Source organism: Vitis riparia, chromosome 15 (genome assembly GCF_004353265.1).
Source record: "Vitis riparia cultivar Riparia Gloire de Montpellier isolate 1030 chromosome 15, EGFV_Vit.rip_1.0, whole genome shotgun sequence".
In the NCBI taxonomy this organism is placed as follows: Eukaryota; Viridiplantae; Streptophyta; class Magnoliopsida; order Vitales; family Vitaceae; genus Vitis; species Vitis riparia.
Window position 1 is genome coordinate 1,490,707 of NC_048445.1, and position 25,287 is coordinate 1,515,993.

Here is a 25,287-nt window from a genome sequence, read left to right on the forward strand (position 1 = left end):
ACTAAACAAAAAAAAAAATCATTTTTATATTCCTCGTTTATTAAGATTAAATAAATTAAAAATATATAAATTTTTAATTAATTTTAATTATATTTAATATAATGAAACCAAATATGAAAAAAACCATTTTTTTGACATTTTTTTCTTTCCTCGGTGCTTCCTATGAACTAAACCTCAACGTTTTTATTGGAACACTACTTATCAAATATAACCTCTAATAACGTTGTTGCTCACAAAAAGTCTCCGTCAAGAAAACTAGTAATTAAGAGTGTGTCCACAGTATCTTCATTCAAATTGCTTTTAGTGAAACCGTTTTCTCTACAAATGTTTCCAGGCAAAGTACTTTCTCAAAAGCGTTTCTTATACTAGAAGTGCTTTCTAAAAGCACTGCTAAAGAGACCCTAACTTGCCCCAACCCATACGCTAGTATGGCAGAGGGAGGCTCTTGCATTGTGAGTGTTGGGAGATTAAGTAGAAGGCCTCATCTTCAAGTCTACATGTAATAAAAATTATAAAATGATCCTGCGCAATATCAAAAAAAAAAAAAAACTACAGAGGAAGAGATGACAAGATTGATGAGCATAAGAGAGCTACAGATCATTCTTGAGATATTTTACTAATCTCAATTGGTAAAATGAAACAATTATCCCTCTATATACAACAAGCCTCCGAACCGTACCTGGAAGCGCAGAGCCCAGAAAGTGGGAGGTGATCAAAAGGGCGGTCAGTAGTCGAGCAGGCCAGGCCAGGTCGGAAGCGGACTGCTGGAGAACATCTTCACATTTCTCTCCTCCTATAGAGCCCCCTCCTTCGCCGAGAGAGAATGTCCCTCACAGCTCCCTTCACGGTCGTAGGGCAAGAAGGGCAAGCACAAGATTATAACCACCTGATGACGGATTTGCTCATTGTGGACCAAATCAAGAATGGAAGTTAACCATAAGATCAGCTGTCATCATCCACGGCACCAATGTATGTGAGGTCCGTTCGCCGCACTCTCACAGTCCCTCTAAGCCAGCTAGATGCCCTAAGATTAGCGTGGTCACCACTGCCAATCACAGCAGTGTTACCTGAAGATGGTCCGGCCCCTGCCCCGTCTTCCAATAGCGTCCATGGATCAATTTCTATATCATGGTCCTGCTGCAACGGCATATTCTTTAGTTTCCCAGGTCGCACCAAAGAACTGGAATTCCTTTGAGACTGGTTTGTATTTCCAGGGTGGAATGCAGGAAATGAGAGGCTCGGTTGAAGTGAAGCAACAGCCGCAGAGGAGACAGATGGTGGCTGGCAAGAGATGGAACACCGGCCAGAAGGGACAAGAATTGGCATTGCAGCTTGGATACGCCAGCGGATCGTGTCAGGCAATTGCATGCAATCCAAGTCATTCTGCACGATAAATAAGATATGTAGAGAGACCATTCAGCATTCTTCCTTTTTTTGCCTCAAGATTTGAAGGTTGAACTAAAAAGTTCGTGCACACAAAGTGTACGAAAAGGAAGGGAGAAAAACAAAACTATACAGGAAATCGGGCAATTCCCTATGGTTGCATCGAGAGAATTTAAGGGTATGCTCATTAACAATGAAATAATCTCAACAAAGAATCGAACCTGTAAATTCTCTGCTGCCTCACGATCAAATCCAGAAAATTCCTTGATAGATTCAGTGGTTGACTTTGAGGCAGACTTTGACTTCAGCCAACTCGGCCGACAACTGCTCAACAAACCATGGAGAACCAACAACAGCCGATCAAAGAGACTTTCACCAGATAAATCAAGAGAAGCAGCAGTAGAAGCCTCCATCAGTGACTCTGCCTCCCTCTTTGAGGGAGGACTCTGCGTGGAATAAAGGGAGAGGTCTGCATCCTCATGCACAACTCGACTTCCAAGGAGACGAAGTATTACTGAGGCAAGACTTTGCCTCATGTTCCGTGATTGCTCCCTGACCAAGTACAATAAATTGTTTAAATGCTTGTCCTTTGTAATTTTACGCTGAAGGTACTTCACAATTTGAAGAAATGGCCAAACACAACCACACATGCATAAACCAATTACTTCAAAAAAAAAAAAATCCATTTGTTAGCCAATAACTTGTAGGTAACCTAAAAGAAAAATCAGCAGATTTGCATAGGTTTGTAACATACGAGTAGAGGTTATTAGTGGATTAAAAAGGCCAAAGCAATCTTATACACCAAGAATGAGTTATCTGTGACCAACATCCATGGGAACAATTTCCAGTAAAACGAAACAAGCCACAAGACATAAAGTGCTTCCGATAAAACACACACAATGTTCAATGAAATGCACTGAGAGAAGCTTTAACGGGTTAGCATATAATTACCCTTCTGCACAAATGATAGGAAGCAATCTCAGGAGGAACTGCAACCGCAGTGCCATGGAAGCTCGCAATGCTGCAGGGGAGGGTGGTGCAGAATCAGCTACTCCAGTTGGTCGCCTAGCTAAACCAGGACTACCACCTCTCATACCTTTCCTGTTATTGCCTTTGTTTGCAGGACCTTCAACTCCAGAAAGAACAGTTCCTGCCTGCTTAGTTGTCCCACGAGTAACTGTATTTATTTGTTGTTCAATAGTATGCATCTGCTTGATCAAATCACTTGCAAAGGCATTGCGTGAATCATCAGAGCTTTGATCTATGCAAGGAAGAACCAATTCAACAAGAGCTCTCTCAGTTGCATGCTGCTGGCTGACATTGAAACCTTCAAAATCAGACATTTGGGTAGACCCTTTTCCATATCTTTTGGAGTCTGTACCTTCTTCTACAACCTCCCCTTCTTCAAGGGAAGTGACTTCGAATTTCTTCTTATCTCCCTTGGTGGCAACTGGATCCAAACTAGAATAAGACCAGCCCCATGGCTTCCAAAACTGGACCTTAGTGGAGAGACCTTTACTCTCAGCAATATTAATAAGCCGTTGTCTAATAGATTTCCTTCCAAATAGAACATCTTGACCTACCAAAAACCATTTAGCTTGCAACAACGTTGAATCTTCCAGGGACCTCCCAAACAAGTGCACCACCTCTGAGAAAAGGGCTGCGGCATAAGGCCGTACAAGTAACCTTGTCAGAATGATCAGAATGAAGTTGTTCTCATTCTCAGAAGCCACAGCTTTTTCAGGGTTGGGTGACATAGAGTGAATAGCCTCTGCTAAGGTCACATCATGGTTGTCGACTTTTTCAACAAGGGCTTGTTCATTTAGCAGAAGCCTGAGCTCAACCCATTGCCAATGAAATTTTGCAGGTTGCAGGGTATCCAAAATATGCACTAGCTTATCCAGAAGCTTGGTCTCATTTTCTGCATATGGAACTTTCGACTCAGCATGTCCAGAAACCCAACTTACATCATCCTGTGTCAATGAAGTGTTTGGCATTTTGCAATCAATGATGGCATTCAGGAAAAGCCTTGCACGTAGAGGAACAAAGGCCATAGCTCTCAAATGCAGATCTGGACCATTCAACTCTAACATGGCAGCAAACTCAGAATCACTGGCATCTGCAGCTACAAGATCATAGAAACCGTGAGTGTCTCTCATACACACATCCCGAAAAGGCAGATGCTTTATGGCATCGCTTATGGCCAATGTTAAAGATTGATACAATTGGTGGATGTCCTCACGGTTTGTGATGTTAGCATTAAGAATAAATGGCCTCCATACAACAAATGAAAATATTGAATATGCAGGCGGAAAGACTAAATTAAGAGGGAGTGTTCGTTGCATCCTTGATAGAGCTACTATAGATGGTTCACCCATGAGATCCACAACTAATCCATCACAAACAGTTTTGCAGTTCCCAATCAGCAGCCTAAACCAATGCACACAAACTTCAACTGAATTATCCACCTTAAAAGCCCCAAGTGACCTGGGATTCCCATTCGAATTGGATCGTGTATTCCGTATAAATTGAATAACATCCAAGCCCTCCTTTAACCTGAAGACAGTTACCATCCTCTCCAAGCTAATGACTCCATGAATAACTGCCCCAATAACAAGTGCTGACACAGCAGCTAAAATTTTGGTAGCTCTCCCGAGTTTGGCAGAGTTATTCAGAATTTCATTTGACATGGATGCATTGGAATCATGAGCTTCAGGAGACAACTGAAACTGACTACGAGGAGCCTTTACAGGAGCAAAAGCTGTAGCAAGAGCAGACGAAGCTTCTGCTGCAAGTGCTATCTCAAATACACGGCTTTGTCTCTCTCCAAGAGCTTCCTTAAGTAAGCATAGGCAAGTAATATGAATGCGTAAAATGCGCCGAGCAAAATTCAATGAACTTGTTGTGGAAGGAAAATTCAAATAATTATTACCCGCTGAGAAATCAGGTAATTTTGCCATGGATGGCCCCACATTACAGACAATTGCAGAAACAGCAGAAGACACCAAAGAGGGGTCCCCTTCTTGAGCAGCACCACCAGTTTGCCTAATGCACTCCATTAGTTGAATAACTATTTGTTGAGCAATTTGATATCCATCATCCCATTTTTCGATGGCAGGAGCTTTGGGTGTAGCAGGTGCAAAAAGTTTTCTCTCTTTGCCAAAGAGATAGTGAAGAGCATCATCAACATTTCTTTGCACTATATCTTTCATGCTCAAACCCACTCTGGATACCCGAGTGTGACTTATTTTTTGATGGAAAAATTCATCAAGATCCTCAACGCCGGCTGGAACTCCAAGTGGAAACCCAAACTCCCCTTCCAGCGACCGGCCAGATTCAAGTTCAGAAATAAGTCTCTTATCACCTGTTAACTTGAAATGCCTCTCCCATTCAATGACGCTACACACATTACCATATTTCTTCAACAGGTATCGAGCATAAACCAACGCTAATGAACCTGAAACCCTTCCATTTGAGGCCATAACTGCAGCAGCACGGAGCACTGTTGCAGATAAGGTTTCAGGAATGAGATCTGTTGCAACAAGTATATTCTCATACCTGCCATAGACAATGTTAAGCATACAGAAAGAACAGAATTAAAAATTATTCTGCAAGAAGCAGGCCAATCTATGGACTAAGATGATAAAGAGAAGAATACGCACACAATCAACATATTTCATCATAAAAAATATAAAGATAACTAAAACTGTCTACTCTGAATAATGCATGACTTTAGTGTAAAACGGCATGATAAACTAAAGTAAAGAAAAGTAAACAAAAGAATTTGGTGGAAGATAGTTTTAAGGGCAGACAAAAGAAAAGAAAGAATAGGGATTTTCAAAGCTTGAAATTCCTGGCGCTAGTTTCTCAAAACAGTTAGGAACTTGCAAGAACTGATTTCATTTGTTTACCTGGCAGAAATTAAATATCTAAATGCTTCTCAAACAATTTTACCTCTAAATATTGCCTTCTCCTCAAGTTGTAAACTCGGGCGGTGGGCAAAATCATGAGGAATACAAGTACTAGATCTTCATCTTATGAGGGAAGAAAGGCTATTTAGATACGGAGGTATACAAATATATCAGACAGAGGATACCAGAAACATTGGGGCAAAATTGTTGCTTATCAACATTGCAGACTGAGGACAAAAAACCCATGAAGGATAGTGAAAGATAATAAATAAAAATGTCTATCAGTGGCAACAGCTAAACTAAAAGAAAAGAGGTGGGAGGAAAAAAGCCCTCTAATGAGCAAAAAGATCATAAATAAAATATCCTATGAATTGCTATTGATTATAAATAGAAAAGATTATATAAATATAAATGTCTTGTGAGTTGCTACAACTGAATTAAAAGCAAAGAGAAGGACAAAAAAAACCCTCATGAGTAAAAAGGCAGCAGATATGAGTCAAAAGTAGAAGAGCAAGCAGAAGATGAAGCCAACTAACAGAGAATAAAAATAGAAATGATCAAAATATGTATTCTAATTTATTAATTGGGACCAATAAAAAATTAAAAAAAACAGGTATAAAATGAGTGCACCTTCGGATAGAAGACAGCAGATATGCCTCCCCAACTTCACATGCATGGCTTTCCACATTCCTAGGCAGCATCATAATGTTCCTCCCTCCATGAATTGTAGAACTGGGGTTACTAAGAACCTTGGGCAACAACCAAAGAAGAAATTTGGCTGCTGAAACTAAATCATTACAAACATCCATCAAATAGAGTGTAGAAGACAATTCTTCTTCACCAAATTTCCATCGCAGAGAGCTCCTGTCATCAACAGAGAAAGGCCGACTAAATTGGCCACCCTTGGCAACAGTCTTTTCATTCTCTTCAACAAACTGCCTAACTACAGTTGCCAACCACATTGTGATGGTCCGTTTCTCCATAAAACGCAACTGCTTTAAAGCTTTTCCAATTGAAACAATATCACTGCAATGAGTTGCTTTCACCTCATCTATTGACTTAGGAGCTTCTCCTTCCATACCAGTTCTGTGGTGAGGGCAGCTTATCCTGTTATCACATATGTGGCTTGTAGATGCTCCCTGGCTACCCTCAATCCTAGCAGCTGCTAATTGAGCAAGGCTCTGAGTTTTCCGGACAATCTTTTGTCTGCCCCTTGAGGTCTGCTTGGCTGCTTTAAGAGGTGGATCAATTTTGAAGGACTCTGAGGATTTAGGCCCCTTCCTCACCCACCATGTATCCTCGTCATCTGATGGATTTGGTGAATGTCCTTGATATGAACTCCGATCTTCACTTAATTTTTGTCTCTTTGCCCTTCTACATTCTTCACATCCAGGTGTTCCTTCTACTAGATCCATTTTGTTACAATTTGACCCAACAGACTTCTTAACACTCCCTTGAGATTCATCAAGTCCAGTATCTGCAGATGTTGTAGAAGAATTTGGAAGCTGCAACAATCCCGAAATAGCAGCCTTCAATTCTTCAATGTCAGCATTGCTTTTGGCAGTTTTACCAGATAACATACTAGATGCAGACTGAAGAGTCCTCCATTGATCAACAGAAGCAGGGGAAGCACCATCTCTAGCAGAGACTGGCAGGTGCTTTGGTCTACGAGATGAAATACTTGCAATGTTCTTACTTTTATATTGATCCCAAAGAAGCCCCTGAAGCACAAGGCGACGTTCATTTGAGTAAATAAGAATGGCGTCAGAAAGTAATCCCACTTCAGTAACTTGTGCTCCCTCCAGAGCATCACGCATATAAGACCCAGGCAGCTGCTTCAAGATTCGATAGTGTCTCTTCCGCCTGTCCAGATCAACAATAGGTCCATTCCTATCCATAATTCCACTAACTATAAGCTGCCTTACATACGCCTGAGGGTAAAAAATGCCAGACCGTGCAAGTTCCATAATGAGCAGTTGAAGGCGTTTAAAACCTTCTCCTTTATGTGCTTCATGTTGATCAATCCAACAAACTATAATATCATGTAAAGGACCAGGGCTTTGGAAAATATCCAATGAATCTATGCTTGCCCTATCCATATTTTTCAAGTTATTTTTGTTTTCATATGCATTTACCACCGAAATTCTGCCAGAATTATTATTTGGCTGACTGGAACCTTTTGCAAGGGTATTGATTCCAGCTGTGCTGTTATTCTTGCAACAGCCTGGATTTTGTATATCTCTCAACTTTAGCTTCAAAAGCCGAATTGCAATATAAACTTGAGAGAAATCTTTCCTCCCAGTGAACTTCGTATCATGGGGTGGAGCAGTCCTAAAATCCCTGAAATCACATGTTGCCCACTCACAGAGGAAAAATACAGAGCAAACAAGTGATGAGCTCACAGTTCCAATCCACTTCAATGAAGATCTTAGGCATGGGCTGACTTCTGCAATCCAGCCTTCATTAACAGCACCATCACAATGATCATCAAAGAGAAATTTATATGCGCCTCTCACATCTCCATCTACAAGAGCCTTATCCAAGGCCTGGACAGCTTTTGCCTCACTATGACATGGATACCCTGGACTTGCAGCTTTAGCAAGATTATCAGCACGTTTTTGAATGGATGAAACAATGTGATCAAAAGACAAGGATGGGTACTGACCATCAAGAACTTTATCTCTAAGCACAGTAGGAACCTCTGCAGGACGATTTTTTATCTTTATTGTATCCTCAGATACCTTCGTTAAGAAACTCCCATCATTTGCAACATGAGATACGACACAGGGGGGCAAAGGAAAGCAATCCAAAGCGACAAATGTATCAGGCACAGCCAGTATCAAAAATCGAAGCATCTCAACCAGAGCAGAGGAAGTGTATGCCCTCCTCGAATTATCAACCAGATCAGAACCACCTGGAGAAGGTTCCCTGATAAAACGAACAGCTACTCCCACAAGAGTGCGTACATACGTCTGAGATAGAACAACAGTTTCTATAACACCATATATGATAGGCAATAGCAGCTGCAAGATCTCAAGCAATTCTTTGTCCTGAAAGAGCATAGATATTAAAGTTAGAACAAGGTCTGCTATCTCAACGTGATAAAATAACCAATATTCATTGTTGTTCCTACTTGGAGCACATAATATACATCTTACTCAACGTGGGTCATAAACATGACATGCAGTAATCAATACCTGTAGTTGACGAAGAGCCCAATCAATGATGAGCGAAGGAAGAATCAGGCCTTCAGCATGGTGCCATTGCAAGATCCGCACCACATACCACCACTTAAAATGTAGGGAAGGCTCCTCACTATCAAGACCTGATACAGGGTCACTCTTGTGCTGTATTGACCCAGCATAAAGGATTTGTTGTGATTTATCCCTGCTGTGTTGAGTGGAATGAGAATTATTTCTTGAGAAAAATTCCTCCAGGAGGCCCTGCAAGTAATCAATAACATCTTTTGTCCAGAGCTCAGTGCGAGACAACTGAATCTTGTCAGGTGAGCCAGAAGAAATACTGGCAGAGGCAGGGCGAACCTGCAAAAGAAAACAGCCATAATCTGTTACCTTCAATATTAACAATAGCTAAGCTCAGTCCAAAGAAGCAACATGAGTGTTTGGAGAATCTACCTGGTTAAGATAAGTTACTTTAATAAACCAAGTTGCTCTCAGTAATGGAACATTATTCCTGATAAGAACTTCAAAAAGGTTTTTCTTCCTGAAACCATGAGGAACATGATCGGCCAAAGAACGCAATCGTTTGTGATGTTGGGATAAACCCTGGAAAAAAAGGGGGGGAGAAAGGAAGCTGAGGACTTCAAATCATCAAATTTCAAACAACATTTTTAATTTAAATGCAATGAAGTAATGCCCAAACTAGAAAAATAAAGTTCAGGTTTTGGCACATCATTCAGTTAAAACTGGATATCAAATTGGGTATGTTTCAGGTATTTTGGTTTTCCCTCACTTTTTTTAGCTTGCACAAACAGAACCCAAGAGATAGAGACCAAACAAGTGAATAGTTTAGTTTAACATCCAAATCATGTCTCCTTCAGGTCATGTTACAGTGGGTAACTTGCACAACAGAAATGCCTGAGTAATACTGAGGCAACAATTGAGAGAAGGTGTGCCACCTTGCAAAAAGGATCCCTGATAATAGCCCCTTGAGGAAATCCACAGAGCAAAGAAATGGAAGGAAACATATTAACAGAACTATCAGGAGGAAAAAATGAAATCTTTCTTTCTTTTGTTCTTTTTTTAGAAATAAATTCGCATTCAAAAATAACTCCATGCATGTGTAAAATGAGGGAGGAGATTACGTACCCCACAGGAATCAAATTGGCAAAGAAAAAAGACCAACTAAAAAGTGAATCCAACGATAAAAGGAGGTTTTCCATCTTTCATAATCCATATAAAATAGTATTATCATGAAATACCACCATTGCAATGATATTGAAAAATAGGAACATGACACAGAGGCTTCCAAAGTCGTCCCTTTTTTTATCAGAAACAAAAGCATGTTCATTAATAGAGTAAACAAGAGAAGGATGAGAAATCCTTCCCTAAATACAAAACCTGATCAAAACAAAGGAAAAGAAAAATAAACCAGATAACATCAAAATGTCTCGACATTAATATTTTGACCCTTTCGAACTACATATAAAAATCCAATCAAGTCAAATAAAGTTGTGAGGAATGCCCTTAAAAGCTATGATAGTAGATGCCCAAAAAGATGAATAGAAATAGACTAGGTCCCATAAAGTTTTGGATGTCCTCCACTTGTCCTCAAAGATCTTTGAATTTTTTTACCCCACAAACTATCCAAATATATGTAAGACATGCAATGTGCCATACTTTGCCCCTATTCGTGCTCCCCAACGTCATAAAAGAAATGTTCAACATGTCACAGACACTTCTAGGATGAACCCAAACCAAGTTGGGCAATCTAAATAGCTTGTATAATAACTCCAAAGTCATTGGACAGCATAAAAAAGATGATTTATCGATTCTCCACTGCCCATACATAGAATGCAACAATCTGGACTAAGGGTTTTAAAAGGTCTTCTCGATTGAAGTAGGTCAATGGCTTTAACCTTCTTGTTGGCCACAAATCAAGTAGATGCCTTGACTTTTGACAAGGCTTTTGATTTCCAAATGAAATTAGCAGGAGAGTGGAGAACTGAAGTTGATAGCTGCATTGCTAATGATGTTTGTCATGTTTATGTATGAGAAGTGGCTTGCAAAGTTGTAGGTAGCCATGTTACTAATATGGTGTTTTTGCATTGGTATGTAGCTCATTTCAAAGGTTTCCTCCTAAATGTCCTTTAAGTTGGACCTCAGTTTTTTGCTGATTTTCATTTTTTGCCTAATCCAACACTCGAACTGCCATTTGCATACTTTCCTAAGATTGGTTGACTGGACATTGCTTATTAAGCTAGTCTTTTTCTCAATGTTCCAGGTTAGTGCCTCGGACCATTTTTCTATAAGACTTCTTTTTTAATAGGTAAGATCAAGATAATGTTGAATAAGAAGAAGGGGCGCCCAAAAGGCGTCCTGAAGCATACAGGAAGCATACAGTTGTCGCCTAATAGTAGAACCTACAAAAAAAAGGGGGTTACAAAAAACACTACCCACCCTCATCTAGAGCCCAACAAATCAAAAAATTTGACTAAAGGAAGAGGCCCTTCATCCATACACGACTTAATCCAAGACTAAAAAGTACAAAACAAAGGAGTTTTTCAGCCTTTGTACCAAAAGTTGCTCCTTGTTATCAAAGGCAAGTATGTTCCTTTCCTTCCAAACTATCCAAAAAAACCATAAATGGGCTACCTTCCAAACCTTTTTGCACTTCTTACCCACAAAAAAGTCATGTCAACCAAGAAGAATCTCTCTAACCGACAAAGGTAAGACCCAAGACACTCCAAAGAGAGCAAAAAGTAGTTGCCACAACACCCTAACCTTAATGCAGTTAAGTAGAATTTGGTCAATGGTCTCTTCTTTTTCTGTAAGACTTCATTTATATCTTCTTTTTAAATAGAAAAAAAAAATCAATAAAGGTGCCAAAGAGGGGTAACCTATATACAAGCAAAGCATAGAAAATACACCAAAAGCAACAAAAGGAAACAAAAATAATAAAGAAAAAATGTTCTCTAGTAGCAAAATGCATCAAACAAACCCAATAAAGGAACCAAACCTAATAAAGGAGCTATTACACAACGGTGTAAAAACATAATCGGAGAAAAACATGAGAAAACTCTAAAAATGTTCAGAAAGTGTTGCTAAAAGAATTGAAACTTCTAGCGATAAATTAAACAACATACCAGTGGATGTCACTCTTCAACTAGATTACCAAGTATTCCATATATCTAAAAAAAAATAATACTTCACAAAACATAAGGGTATGTTTAGAAGCTATTTTCAAAAACAGTTTTCGTTTTTAAGAATAAAAAAACTGGAAAACATGTTTGGCAACCAGAAAGTAGAAAACATTTATTTGTTTTCACTTCTTAAAAACATTTTTTTTAAATTATTTTAAAACATAGAAAAATAATAATAATGTTTCAAGTTTCCAAACGAACTTTTGTTCTACAAAACATTAAAGAACAATTCTCAAACTATTTTTCAAAACTGTTTTCAAAAACACTTCTCAAAAAAAGCTAAGGGCCTGTTTGGTTGCTGTTTTTGAAAACTGTTCTGGAAAACAGTTTTTGAGAACGGTTTTTAAGAACAGTTTTTGGTGTTTTTCCAAAAAAAATTGTGTTTGGAAACTGAATTTTAAAAAACAGTTTTTGTTCTCAAAAACAAAAAAACATGTTTGGATGAGTTAATAAAAAAAAATTTAGAACAAATAAAACAAAAAACACGTTTGAAAGATGTTTTTTTTTTCTTTTTCAATTAATAAAATATTTTCTTCAAGTAATTTTATATCATAAATTTATAAATAATTTTTAGATATATAGTTCATTTAAATTAAAAAATTATTTATTTTATTAATTTTAAAATAAAAATATTTTTTTATATTTTTTTAAAATAAATCAAACATAATAAAATTATTTTTATTAATATATTTTTTATTTAATTTTTAATTTTATTAAAAATTATAGCATATTTTATTAAGTTGAGATAAATTTGTTCTTAATTTTTTTTATCTCTTTCTCTCACTCGGGCATCAAGAAGCCCTTTTCTGAAGTTGCCCTCCAGCCGGGAAAATCCCCTTCTCTCACTCTGCCACTCTCAATCCTCGCTGGTACTAATCTAATCAAGAAGCCCTTTTCTGAAGTTGCCCTTCAGCCGGGAAAATCCCCTTCTCTCTGCCACTCTCAATCCTCGCAGGTACTAATCTAATCATGTTATTATTTTTTTTTTTCAACCTCCGTTTGATTCCCAAGAAAATCCATGCCCCATTCAATTTCCGGGAAAATTCATCCTCGTTTGATTTCCGAGAAAATCCATGCAAAACCCCCAAGAAAAAAAAAATTGCTTTTCTTTTGCTCACTGTGTTTTCTGGATCCGTTTTAGGGGTCTCCTTGCTATTGTGCTATTGGATTTAAATTTCACGAACCCTGAATCAAAAATGAGAAACGGGAAAAATCAAGAAGAGGCGACGGACTGTGCTGGAGATGAGATGAGAACGGGAAGGAAAAAAAAACACGGAGAACAAATGATTTTTTTGTTGTTTAATTTGTTCTATAAACAGTAAAAAAACGGGGAAAACAACATTTTGTTGTTCTCTAAACAGTGCCATTTTGAGAACACGGGGAACAACAAAAACAAAAATGGCTCTCTCAATCAAACGAGTTTTTGGTGTTTTTTGTTTTCAAGAACAGAAAACAGTTCTTGAAAACACTAAACAAACAGGCCCTAAGATTCCCTTTCTCAAGATGCTAAAATAGACTTGTCATTTTACTCACATGTTGTCCCACATAAGATAGATTCCAGAACGGGGGTAAAAGGAGATGTCCAAGTAAGATCCCACTTGGAAGTGATTTTTGTAAGAACATGTTTAGTCTATACAATCTGCACCTCTTTTGTTAGTAACACTTCTATCAAAAACACTTTTACAGAAAATCACTGACTATTTGGTTATAAATCATAAAGAAGTATCTTATAGTGTTTTGGTTATAACAATAAAAAAGTGACTTTCGGAAGAAGCAATTACCAAATACCAATAAAAAAATCACTTCTATTGATTTTTTAGATTTTTTAGATTTTGTTGAACACACAATTTTTATAAGGAAAACAGTCCCAAGCATTAAGAAGCACTTCCAACCCTCTCAAAACCACTCCCAAAGGGCTAAGTCAAATTAAGAAGCAATTCCATCCTCTGGCCCCACCACAAAAAAAAATTAGATTGTAGGTTTCCCACCACCCCTTCCTAATCCCCTCCAAGGCAACCAACGCAAATCTATCACCTTGCAAAACACCTTCCCTACCCCTCTTCATACTTCCCCACCACTACTTGCCTCCACAACTCTTTTTCACAAGCAAGCCTCTGCAGCCCTTTTCTTAAATAGTCTTGTTGTAGAAGGCCAATATCATGATTCAAAATACCCTACACTAACTGGAGAACACACTTGCTCTGTTCCGCTTAATGATACTTGACCATGTCCTACACACCTTACCCCATTCCAGCAACTGACACTTTTTTTCATCCTACAGTCCTCCCCAAGAGAAGTCCTTCAAACATTTCTGGACCACTTCTCCACTGATATTAAAATGGACCATATCAACATAGAATACATACAAGTTGTTTGTAGTTGATTATCCTCTTAACTTTAGTTAGTTTCTTTTATTGGTTGGGCACTTGTTGAGGTTGTTTTTGCCCCTTCTTTTTTGTTGCTCTTTATCCTATTAGAGCCATTTTGGCAGCGGGTGTATAGGTACTGTATACCTTGAGTTGCTCTTTTGGCACCTCTTTTTAATATATTCTCTTCCTTATCCATCAAAAGAAAAAAAGAATACATACCAGATGCGGAGACATCACTTGAGATAAAGAGTGAACTCCCACCTGCCTACAAATTCTTCTTTTAAAATTGCCAACCTCCTCTCAAAACATTTAACTGAAGCCCAAAATAGTTTTGGAGCCCAAAATAGTTTTGGTTTCAAGGAAGAGTTCAACTATGAACCAAGATAAGCAGTTGGAATGGAACTCGAGCTCCACAAACCAATGCCACAGTAAGCCTAAAATCCCACCACATCATTTACCCTACTTACTGTAATTAGCTCCTTCTTATCCATGTAAAATGGCAACAGCTCAACCCTGAAAAATCGTTAAAACAAAAGCAATGCAAGCCTAAAATATTCCAAACAGTACACCTCCACACCACCGAAGCCAATAGCAACATCAGCATAAAATATTTGTGAAATTACATACTGACACATGGAAACCTGGAGCATCTCTCCCACATCTTCTATGGCCCTCAACTTCCTGAACGCCTCTACAACAAATGGAAAGCCCAGAAGTAGACATCCAAGTTCCAATCCAGTTTCTCAATCTTTACCCAAATTCCAATGCATGCGAACAAACACAACAAGACATTCAATGCACATGATCATGCACAACCTCTCTGGAGAACCATAACCACAAAGCTAATCTCTCCCTTAAGACAACAAATTCATTGTGGGTTAATGCATTCTAGTCATAAGCTAAAATTTTCTCTCAACCACTAAATTAAATCTCACACCTGATACCTAGAGGAGAGGAGGATCTGTATCCATTAATGTGAATTTGGAGTTCAATCAATATGCAACTAAAACTTTTATAAGAAAGATAAAAAGATAAAAACTGAGTAAATATAAAAAGAGGAAAACCCAAATCTCAATAGAAATTCTAGATTCATAATATGTTATGGCATGTTGTTCTAACTTGTACTAAACAGAAGAACACGGAAAATGCAGTAGTGACATATGTCATTGGGAAGTCTCAAAAGTAATATGAACCAACCCTTGAAAAATTAGTACGCCTTATTGAAACTCTCAATATTAATATAACCAAACTGAGGAGAAGGTATAAAAGGTGACAAAGAATCATCATATCCGTGTTATGACAGCACCTTTTTAGACATTTTAGGCCTCTAGTGGAACATTTTTTTTTTTTTTTTGATAGATGAACAATCAAATATATTAGAAAAGGCTAAGAAGCCGCATGTATACAGGGGGTATACTGAACAGCCCCAAACAAGGCTGGAAAAACAAAAAAAGGGGAAAAGCCTCACCCACCCTCAAGTGGTCCCAAGCCACTCCAAAAAGCCTAACAGAGAGTAGGTTTCCTCACCAATGTACACCCCAGCCCAACTCCACAAGTTACATACAAAAAAATTCTTAAATTTCTGAATATCTAAAGACCCTCCCCTGAAAGCTATCCTATTCCTTTCCTTCCAAACCGTCCAAAAAATGCACAACGAAATGGAATTCCATATCTTTTTTCTTTTTTTCCCCACAAAAGAACCCCTCCAACTAAGTAACACCTATATAACTGACTCTGGGAATACCCATTGAACTCCGAAAATGGCAAGGGTAATCTCCCAAATAGATTTAACCACTATACAATGTAAGAGAATATGATTCGCATTTTCCTCTTCGCAGCCGCATAAATAGCACCGATAAGGGAGCTGCCATCCCCTTCTTTGAAGCTTATCCAAGGTGAGGATCTTCCCCCACGATGCCTCCCAAGCAAAAAAAGACACCTTTGTTGGAACCTTATCCAACCAAATGCGTCTATTTGGAAAAACACCGGCTGAGGAGCCACTCAACCTTTTATAGGCCCCCTTGGCCCCAAAAACACCGTTGCCTTCCCGCTTCCATCTCACTGAGTCCTCTTCAGGAGAAATCCTGAAGTCCTTCAGAAGATACAGCATTTCTCCTATCTGATCCATCTCCCAATCGTTGAAATCTCTAGCCAAACTGAGATTCCAACCTCCTTGACCCAAACTAGAATCCCACACTTCACAAACTTTGGCATTCTTATGACCCGCCAAGGTAAATAACTGAGGAAAAGTTTGAGAAAGTGCCTCATTACCACGCCACTTATCCGTCCAAAACAAGACTCTATTCCCCTTCCCAACCTTAAAATCCATGCTCTCCCAACACCAATCCGCCTCCTTCATGATCTCCTTCTATAACCCCACCCCATAAGGCCCACAAACTTCCTTAGTCCTCCACCCACATCCCTCTTGACCATATTTCACCCCTATCGCCGTTTTCCAAAGATTATCCTTCTCATAGGCATATCTCCAAACCCATTTGCCCAACAATGATTTGTTCAACAAATCTATCTTTCGGATGCCTAATCCCCCCTCCTCCTTAGGGCTACATACCACCTTCCAGTTAATCAAGTGAACTTTCCCCTCCAAGCTTCCTCCCCCCCACAAGAAATCTCTTTGAATTTTTTCAATCCTTCTTGCCACAGGCTTAGGAATGTGAATAAGGGAAAGGAGGTAGATGGGTATGCTGGCCAAAGTGCTCTTAATGAGAGTAATTCTTCCCCCCTTCGAAATATATTGCCTTTTCCACTGGGCTAGTCTTCTTCTCATTCTTTCTTCCACCCCATCCCAGGAAGATGAGGTTTTATGATGGGCTCCAAGGGGCAGCCCCAAGTACGCAGTGGGTAAAGCCCCCAATCTGCAACCTGGCTCAGCCGCCAACTCCTCCAACTCATCCACTTCCCCCACCGGAATTAGGGCACTCTTAGCCAGGTTAATTCTAAGGCCGGAGGCAACCTCAAACCACGCCAAAATCCAACTTAGATTGGTCAGTTGCTCTCTTCTAGCTTTGCAGAAAATGAGTGTGTCGTCAGCAAGGATGAAAATATCGGTAATCACGAATATATCGGTAATTCGATTTTACGGATATATCGGAGATATTTTTGGATATATCAAAGATATATCGGTGGATATTATTGGTAGGCTTAAAATTGTTAAAAACTCATGGAAATGCAAGAAAAACCTCATAATAATATAATTAGAAGTATAATAGACATTTTAAAGTTATTTTATTGAAAATTTTGATATATGTATAACATGATTTATCATATTTGATAATAATATCGTATGCATCGATAAAAATATGAATTTTATAAGTGTACATTTATTATTAAATTACACCTAATATTATGATATTTGATTATAATATGTCTAATTTTAAAATATATATTAATATTAAAATATGATCCATTTAATTCAATTGTATTAAACAATATAAAATGAATAATGATATATATATAAATTTTTAATATTTAATTAATTATTAATGATATTAAAAACATTATGAAGAAAATTATATAATTTTTATATTTTTGGTAATTAATTAAAAGACTTTGCATTTAATTATAAAATAATTATAATTAATTTGCTCTTTAAAATATTCTTATATTTTCTTTATATAATGAATTTAAGTATATATATAGTTGTTGCATATTATATATCAAAAGGGGACTTAGCCCAGGTGGTAAGTGGATGAACCCCAAACCTTTTGGTTTGGGGTTCAAATCCCCTCAGCAGCAAGCAAATGGAGACTTGGAGAGGTACTGTAGCGACACTGTAGCGCGTTGACCGGCACTGTAGCGCGTCTGACCCGCGTTGACCGCGCGATATATCGGAGAAAATCGCCGATTTATCGCCAAATCACCGATATATCTCGAGAAATCAACGATTTATCGCGATAAATCCCGAAATATCGCCGGACCGATATTTCTCCAAGAAATATCGTGTCGAAACCCTTCGATACACGATATTTCGGCGATATATCGCCAAAATATCGCGATATTTTCTTCCTTGGTCGTCAGCAAAGAGGAGGTGAGAAACAGTCAGCTCTTCCCCCCCTCTCCCCCGCATCCTACAGCCTGAAATAAAGCCCCCCTCACCAGCCCGTCTAACAATGGTGCTAAGCACTTCCATACCCAAGACAAAAAGGTATGGAGAGAGGGGGTCTCCTTGCCGCAGCCCCTTTGAATTTGAAAAGAACCCAGCTGGAACCCCGTTGATTAATATAGAGAATTTGGCAGTAGAAATACACCACCACATCCAGTCCATCCAACGAGACCCAAAACCCATCTTCCGAAGAACCTTCATAAGAAATTTCCAATTGATGCTATCATAGGCTTTTTCGATGTCCAACTTGCATATCAACCCTTTCTCTTTTCTTTTATACCAATAATCAATCACCTCATTAGCTACTAGAAAAGCATCTAAAATCTGTCTCCCTCTCACAAAGGCATTTTGGTCAACTGAGACCACCCTATCCAACACTTTCTTTAGCCTATTTGCTAGGACTTTGGGGTTTTACTATTCCTTTACTATTCCAAGGATGGGAACAATATGAACAACAAATTTCTATTTGCCTGAAGCTCTGGAAAAAATAATAAACTTGGTTACCATGTTCCACTAGAGGACTTTTGGAACATGGTAACCAAGTTTATTATTTTTTCCAGAGCTTCAGGCAAATAGAAATTTGTTGTTCATATTGTTCCCATCCTTGGAATAGTAAAGGAATAGTAAAACTTGGTTACCATGTTCCACTAGAGGACTTTTGGAACATGGTAACCAAGTTTATTATTTTTTCCAGAGCTTCAGGCAAATAGAAATTTGTTGTTCATATTGTTCCCATCCTTGGAATAGTAAAGGAATAGTAAAACCCCAAAAACATTCAATTACCCAAGAAGGATCGTTCAAAGATTTTTTGGAATAACTTGAGAGCCACTTTAGGAAACTTATGAAACTAAATGGTAGCATTATCCACCATTGGCCTACATTGGCAGAGCATCCAATGCAACACCAATGCATCAAGGTTGATGCCTAGCAACAATTAGATCACCAATAATTTGGCAGTTCTACCGACATGCCTCTTCAGGCGATTGCCAATGTACCACTTCTATATTCTTGTTTTCATTAATGAATTACAATTTATCTAAAGATATAAATTCATTCTGATGCATCCATGAAGTTCTTACTGAAAAGTGAAAGACAAACCTCAATCCATTTCTTTCGGAAGTCTTCACCACAAGGCCTTTGCTCAGGAAAAACACAAGGCTTAGTCAAGAGTGAGCCTGAAAGAGGCACTCCATAAACTTGACCTGCCTGCTATAGAAAAAAAATCTCTAGCTTCAAAATCCACAATGAGATGTCAAAACTTAAATATCATACAAAAGGGAAAATAATAACGCACTATTAAATATACATGAATTCAACATAACATTATACAGGGAAAGATGAGCAGTACAAGTTTTAAATATGTTATTTGTTGAATTAAAAAATTATTTCCACAAGTACTCATCACTAATTTCAAAAGGATAAATGCATCACCTTGCGCTTTTGAGCCCGAGATTCATTGATGGCCCTAAGCCGCTTTCTGATTGCCTGGAAAAAAGTAAAGACATTACATATCTTTCATGGAAGACAATCAGATTTGGTGAATAGAGTAGAATTTGTAGCACACTGCCAAACAAGAATAGCAATCAGAGATTCAGCAATGAAGAAAATCACCTCTTTGCATTTTAGAACTGTAGGCTTACTGAAAGCTTGAATCTGAGTGAGTGAGATCTCTCTGGCATCCTGACATACTCAGCCAGTAAAACCAGTAAGAAAATCACAAGTGGCAGAGGCCACAGAAGGTGGGAATAAATGTCAAATGTTCCTACTAAATATAGGCATGTGATTATTGAAATGTGTGTGAATGCTAAATCTTCAACAATGTTAAAGGACAAGTTTGCAGGTACAAATCTCACTCTATCGATTTTGAACACTTGAAATACTCAGGTTAACACAAGGAAATCATGACATCATGGCAGTAGATTTGTCAAATTTAGGGTTCAATGACCTAGAAGTTAAAACTACACTAAGTTTTTATGTTTTACAACAGATATGAGATGCAAAAGAGTCTGAAACAACCAGCCACTCAAACATTGCTTCTCACAAGAGTTCTACAACACATAACATCTGAAATGATCATACTACAACATCTGCTGGCCAAAGAATGGAGAAAATGGGCTGATGACAAAGTTTCTTCACTATTTTAGAAGGAACTCTGAAGCATACATGAATGAATACCTTAGGACATCAAATCATGGTTACAATGCCCAATGTCAACCAATTGAGCAGTAGCCTCAAGCAAAGACATGTTTACAAAATAAAAGCAGGATTATCGGATAAAGTGATGAAAAAAACTGGAAAATGAATGAGACAAAAGATGTTAACCAACTTGTCAGCAAAAATGCAATGTGATGTTGACTTGTATATGGGTCACTACCTAAAAAATAGAACAGAAATGGTTGATTCCAAAAGTTTACCTCGAGTCCCACAACAGTCTCCCTGTATCCATGCTGAACATATTCCTGGGTGAGAGTCTCCTCTGGGCAAGTTGAAGTTTGGGGGTGAAAATCAGGTGGCCCAAGTCTGAGAGGGAAAAAAAAATAGATGAGCCATGATGTTGAATAAGAATAGCAAGTAGCAACATAAAATGCTTCAAAATAAGCATCAAAGCAGGACAACTAGAAGATTCCACACTTTCTCATCCAACAATGTACTGAAATGTAAAAATAGCATGAAGACAAAATGTGAGAAATATGAAATCCAACTCCAATCCATTGCATTTCTAAATACAATCATTTTTGCATGAAAGGAACACAATTACTTTATTGCAAAACTTACCTGGAATTCAGAGATTCTTTATCACACTTCAACTTGTATGGTGTTAGCTGAGATTGTCGCCTACATGATCAAAATTTGCTAAATTTAAAGTACATTCAGATAAATAAGCTCTAAAAGATAAGAAGGAATAACAATCTAACTTGAGCAACATTTCAAACTTTTGTTTTTCTTTTTCTGATGTGGATAAGTGACATTTGAATCTTGAAATAAGAAAAAATACACACAATGATCAAGAATGACAAGGCATTGTGCATGTGAGAACATCTTTTTGCCTAAGTGTCCAACAACAGGCATGCAGTTAATGCACTGCAGCTGGAAAAGGACCATAAGGTTCCATACTCACATCTCAAAAAACTTCCAAAATCAAGAGAGCTGGAGAGCTAGCCTATGATTCAAACTGCTTCCTTCATTTATGAAGTTAATAAACCATGATAACATGCCTTACAAAGAATGGAAATGTAAAGAAATATCCACCATTGCCATCTTAGTTCCAAATTATGAAAATGCAAAGTAACACAAATTAGCATATTTCTCTAAATAGGTACCTTATTTGTTGGTATGCAAAATATAAACAACCCTAATTTCTTAGCATGGTCAGCATGCAGTTGCATGAAAATACATCATAAAATAAAATCACCAAAAATATGGACAAGCAATGAACACTTGGACTCAGCCATCAGCAAGTACAAGTAAAACAATTAATTTTTGTTATGATTAGAAGTGCACGCCATGGTACATTGATACAATCATGAACCAAATTAAATTTTGAAACGATATGCTTAATAGCTATTTCTGTACAAGCATGTTTTTGGGTTGAGAGAAGATGGAGAGACAATAAGCCTTCCATAAAAGCCCTTAAGAAACATATTCACCTTGAATTCAGGGAGAAGTTAGCTGACAATGAAGACGAATCAGCTCGAGCACTATCCCTAGCTGATGGCCCACCAATTGCATTGCTATTGACTGCACTATTGCAGTTGGGTGCATGATACCTTTGCATTTCTCCCAACTATCACCGGCATACTGCCTCCAGCATCAAACCACTACAGGAAGCTATAGAAGCTAAACTGCATAAAAGATTGCTAACTAGGATATATCTAACCATCAATAACTGAAGCCGACTCACCACAATGTAAATTGTAAAGTCAACCAAACCTAATAAATCAAACTCATTAGCCAGATACAATACAACAGGATTCAATGGGATGGCATCAGGCATAGGATCTGTAAGTCAAATATGGTCTCCCAACTACTATATAGAATGAGTGGGTTACTTTATTTGCCTTCAGCACCGTGTTCTTAGCTCATTCAAATGAGATACAAATCCCAGGAACCTTAAATATGTTATCTATTATGCATACTGCAACCTGTCAGAAAGGGAACTAAAGGTATAAGAGAAGAACTAAACATAGAGAAACAGCAGAGTATCAAGCCAAGATAAACAGAATATCCCAATAGGATGATTTAAAATAAACCGCTTTTTGTTGCTAGCTTATTATTTCATTGCATTGTGGAATTTTTTGAACCCCAATACGATGCATAATCCGATAGTTTGGAATTTCTAATGTTCAAATTTTAAGCATTAATACAGCTGTGATTTGATAAAACTTTGAACACTAATATATTTACAATTAAACGTTCTTTGCATATACACACACTTAACAGAGTATGACCCAGTAATTTGGAATTCTTTAATGGTCTACTTGAATTCTTTATGTGAGCATTACCGATAATTTTGAGATCCCATACTTGCTTAATCAAAATTCTGTACCAGAAAAAATAAAGGACAACTCAATAGTCTGGAGTTGCAAACAGTTAAAATTTAAAATATAGATACTAAAGTTTAATGCACTCAAAAGAAACCTATCCCATCATTTTGGGGTCGCTAATATTTAAGATTCTAAATTCTGATCAAAGAAAATATTTAAGATTTTAGAAGCGTATTTTGAAATCCTAACAGGGTTGCCAAAATTTAAAACTTTGAATATATAAACATTGAAGAAAAAATTTCAAACCCAAAAGAAAAACATTCCGACCTTCTGCAGTTACTGAATTTGACTTTTCAAACATACAAAATGAGCTTATAACTAGCAACTCAATCCAGTGGCATTTATGCAACAAATCGATATGATCTATTAGCCTTAAAATCAAAACCCATTGACAAATACTCAATTTTCCAACTTTTTACCCACCCAACCAGCTCAAATCACTTCAACACCCGAGAAGAAAGAACCCAAACAACCAGAAAAAAAACCCCAAACCCAAAACCGAAGATCAACCCAACACATAAGCTGAATCGAACCGAATTCCAAATTCCACTGAATCAAACCCAGATTCCACACCACTAAAAACCCACACCCGCGCATCAAATCGCCCGAATCTAACAAGAAAAGCACCGTAAATTAAAGCACGAATCGAAACTAGGGTTTTGAAGGGGCGCTGATTTTCCGATTCCAAACCCAAAGTCTCCTGGAGCACGAACTGAAACTAGGGTTTTTATGGCAATTTTGAAATAAAGGCATGAACCTCGTGACAAAACAGGAAACAATCTCAGATTAGCGGAGAAATGTTCATACCTGATTGATAATAGATTTGAGATTGAAGCAAAACCCATACACGTACACAAACCCTAGATAGAGAAAGATGGGTTTTTTCAAGAGAGAGAAATGGGTCTGAGGCTTTTGGGGCTTTGACTCTATGGTTTTTGCTGATGATGACGATGATGCCTCTGTGTTGCTTTGCTTCTGGTGCTAGAATAAAGGGGGGAGAGAGGAAAAAAAAAAAGAAAGAGATCTACTGATATAAATATAAGTATATTTTTATTCCTCTTTTCCCATTTTAGACATCCTATATTTCCTTGTATTTTCAACTTACCCTTGTTACAGAATTTTTTATAGGGTCATATTTGGAATTTTACCTCATGCACCACATAGATTAATTAAACCCTAATTATCTTATACTTATTGTTCAACCTTAAGTTGTGCACCATTTTCTTGGGTTGAACTCAATGTTTTGCTTAGGATTGGGTGGGTGTTTTGTCCAATGGATGCACCAAATGTATATTGTTATTATGCTATTAGGGTTTTTGTTAACAATGATCGATTGTCTTAATATTATGATTAGTGGAACATTTAGAGTACATTTGGTATTGATTCTATAAACTATTTGTAACATTTTTAGCACTTTATTTTTTTTTTTTAAATATTAGAAATATTATAACCTTTTTTAAAATATGTCAAATGAACTCTTAATGGTAATCATTTTTTATGGGATTATGATTTTTGTAAATAACAATTGATTGTTTTAATATTACGATTAGTGAAATATTTCGTATTTTAAAATCCTCTAAATATATATTTCATAAAACATTCAAGTGTTAATCTTCTTTTAACCAAATGATTAGTTTTAACTTTGTGTTCATACATTATATGAATACTTAACTATAGTATATTTGCAATGGTAGTGTTACTTTTAATCTCAACTTTAAAATTATGACACAAAAAACCCGAAGGTTTGATTAAAAATCTTTCAACCATACACTGTAATACTAATTTTAATCTTATTTTTAGTAAATTATTTGAAATTTTAATTTTCTTACCATACTTAAAACATTTAAGTGTGATCTTTTGTAACTTACATTTGTGAAATATTTTAAATTTTAGATTAGCGAACATTTAAAGATGGCTTCTTTTTAACCATCATGTTAATCCCGTGTTTAATGAGGTAATTAAGATTTTAACTCCACAACTAGGAAAGGTGATGGGGTAGTTAGAAACTAAATTTTTTTTAACGGATATGTTAGTTTTAATATTTTGCATTTTATTTTTTTACTTAGTGCATATTTTGATTTTTTTTTTTTTAAATAAAAAATAGTAATAATATCTTTAAAATAAAAAAATAGTAATATATTTTATATATATATATTGATTTAGCTTATGCTTTTAAAAATCACTTTAAAAAAATATAGGATTTAAAGTAATAAAAATTTTAAGATTTAAATAGTAATAAAAAAATTTAAATTTGTATATTACCGAACTTGATGAAATTTAAAATAAATAAACAAATAAAGTTGATGAACAATTGAAAAAATTATAATGAAACATATTTTTGTTTATGTTCTTCTTGGCTTTTTCATTATAATATATATATTAGACTTTAATCAGCAAAGCCATCGCATTAAATTGATATTGCATTCAATAAAATGTATGCAAATAACATAACAAGATTGGATTGGTTAATAAAAGCAAGAGAATGTATTTGATAGATAATTTCTCTTAAATTTAATTAAAACTATGAGATTAAACTAATAATAAAGATATATTTATTCATTGCTAAAATTTTAAAATT

General features: G+C 36.9%; 1 protein-coding gene across 8 annotated transcripts; it reads right to left on the bottom strand.

Annotated features, from left to right (window-relative positions):
• Positions 1–261: 261 nt before the first annotated feature.
• On the bottom strand, positions 262–23,713 carry LOC117932133 (mediator of RNA polymerase II transcription subunit 12). 8 transcript variants are annotated; one of them, XM_034853200.1, is made up of 13 exons: positions 23,517–23,713; positions 21,813–21,993; positions 20,941–21,000; positions 20,580–20,685; positions 19,777–19,845; positions 19,597–19,650; positions 19,264–19,374; positions 8,930–9,079; positions 8,492–8,836; positions 5,925–8,344; positions 2,335–4,941; positions 1,605–1,935; positions 262–1,383 (listed from the first exon to the last, which is right to left on the bottom strand). In XM_034853200.1, exons 2-13 carry the CDS (start codon positions 21,938–21,940, stop codon positions 943–945), a joined length of 6,822 nt encoding a protein of 2,273 aa, XP_034709091.1. In that variant the 5' UTR covers positions 21,941–21,993; positions 23,517–23,713; the 3' UTR covers positions 262–942. The 8 variants fall into 8 exon arrangements, with proteins under 8 accessions (XP_034709091.1, XP_034709090.1, XP_034709089.1 ...); XM_034853199.1 differs by having other exon boundaries at positions 21,813–22,007; XM_034853198.1 differs by having other exon boundaries at positions 21,813–22,026.
• Between the last annotated feature and the right edge of the window lie 1,574 nt (positions 23,714–25,287).

What these genes read in the sequence shown, in the direction of transcription:
- LOC117932133 (XM_034853200.1), bottom strand. Translation starts at nt 21,940, where the DNA reads ATGCAAAGGTATCATGCACCCAACTGCAATAGTGCAGTCAATAGCAAT. An exon ending in AACTTCTCCCTGAATTCAAG is followed by an intron (nt 21,001 to 21,812) that starts GTGAATATGTTT and finishes TTGATCATGTAG; the next exon opens with GCGACAATCTCAGCTAACAC. An exon ending in TCCGAAAGAAATGGATTGAG is followed by an intron (nt 9,080 to 19,263) that starts GTTTGTCTTTCA and finishes CTTTTTTTCCAG; the next exon opens with GGTTTATCCCAACATCACAA.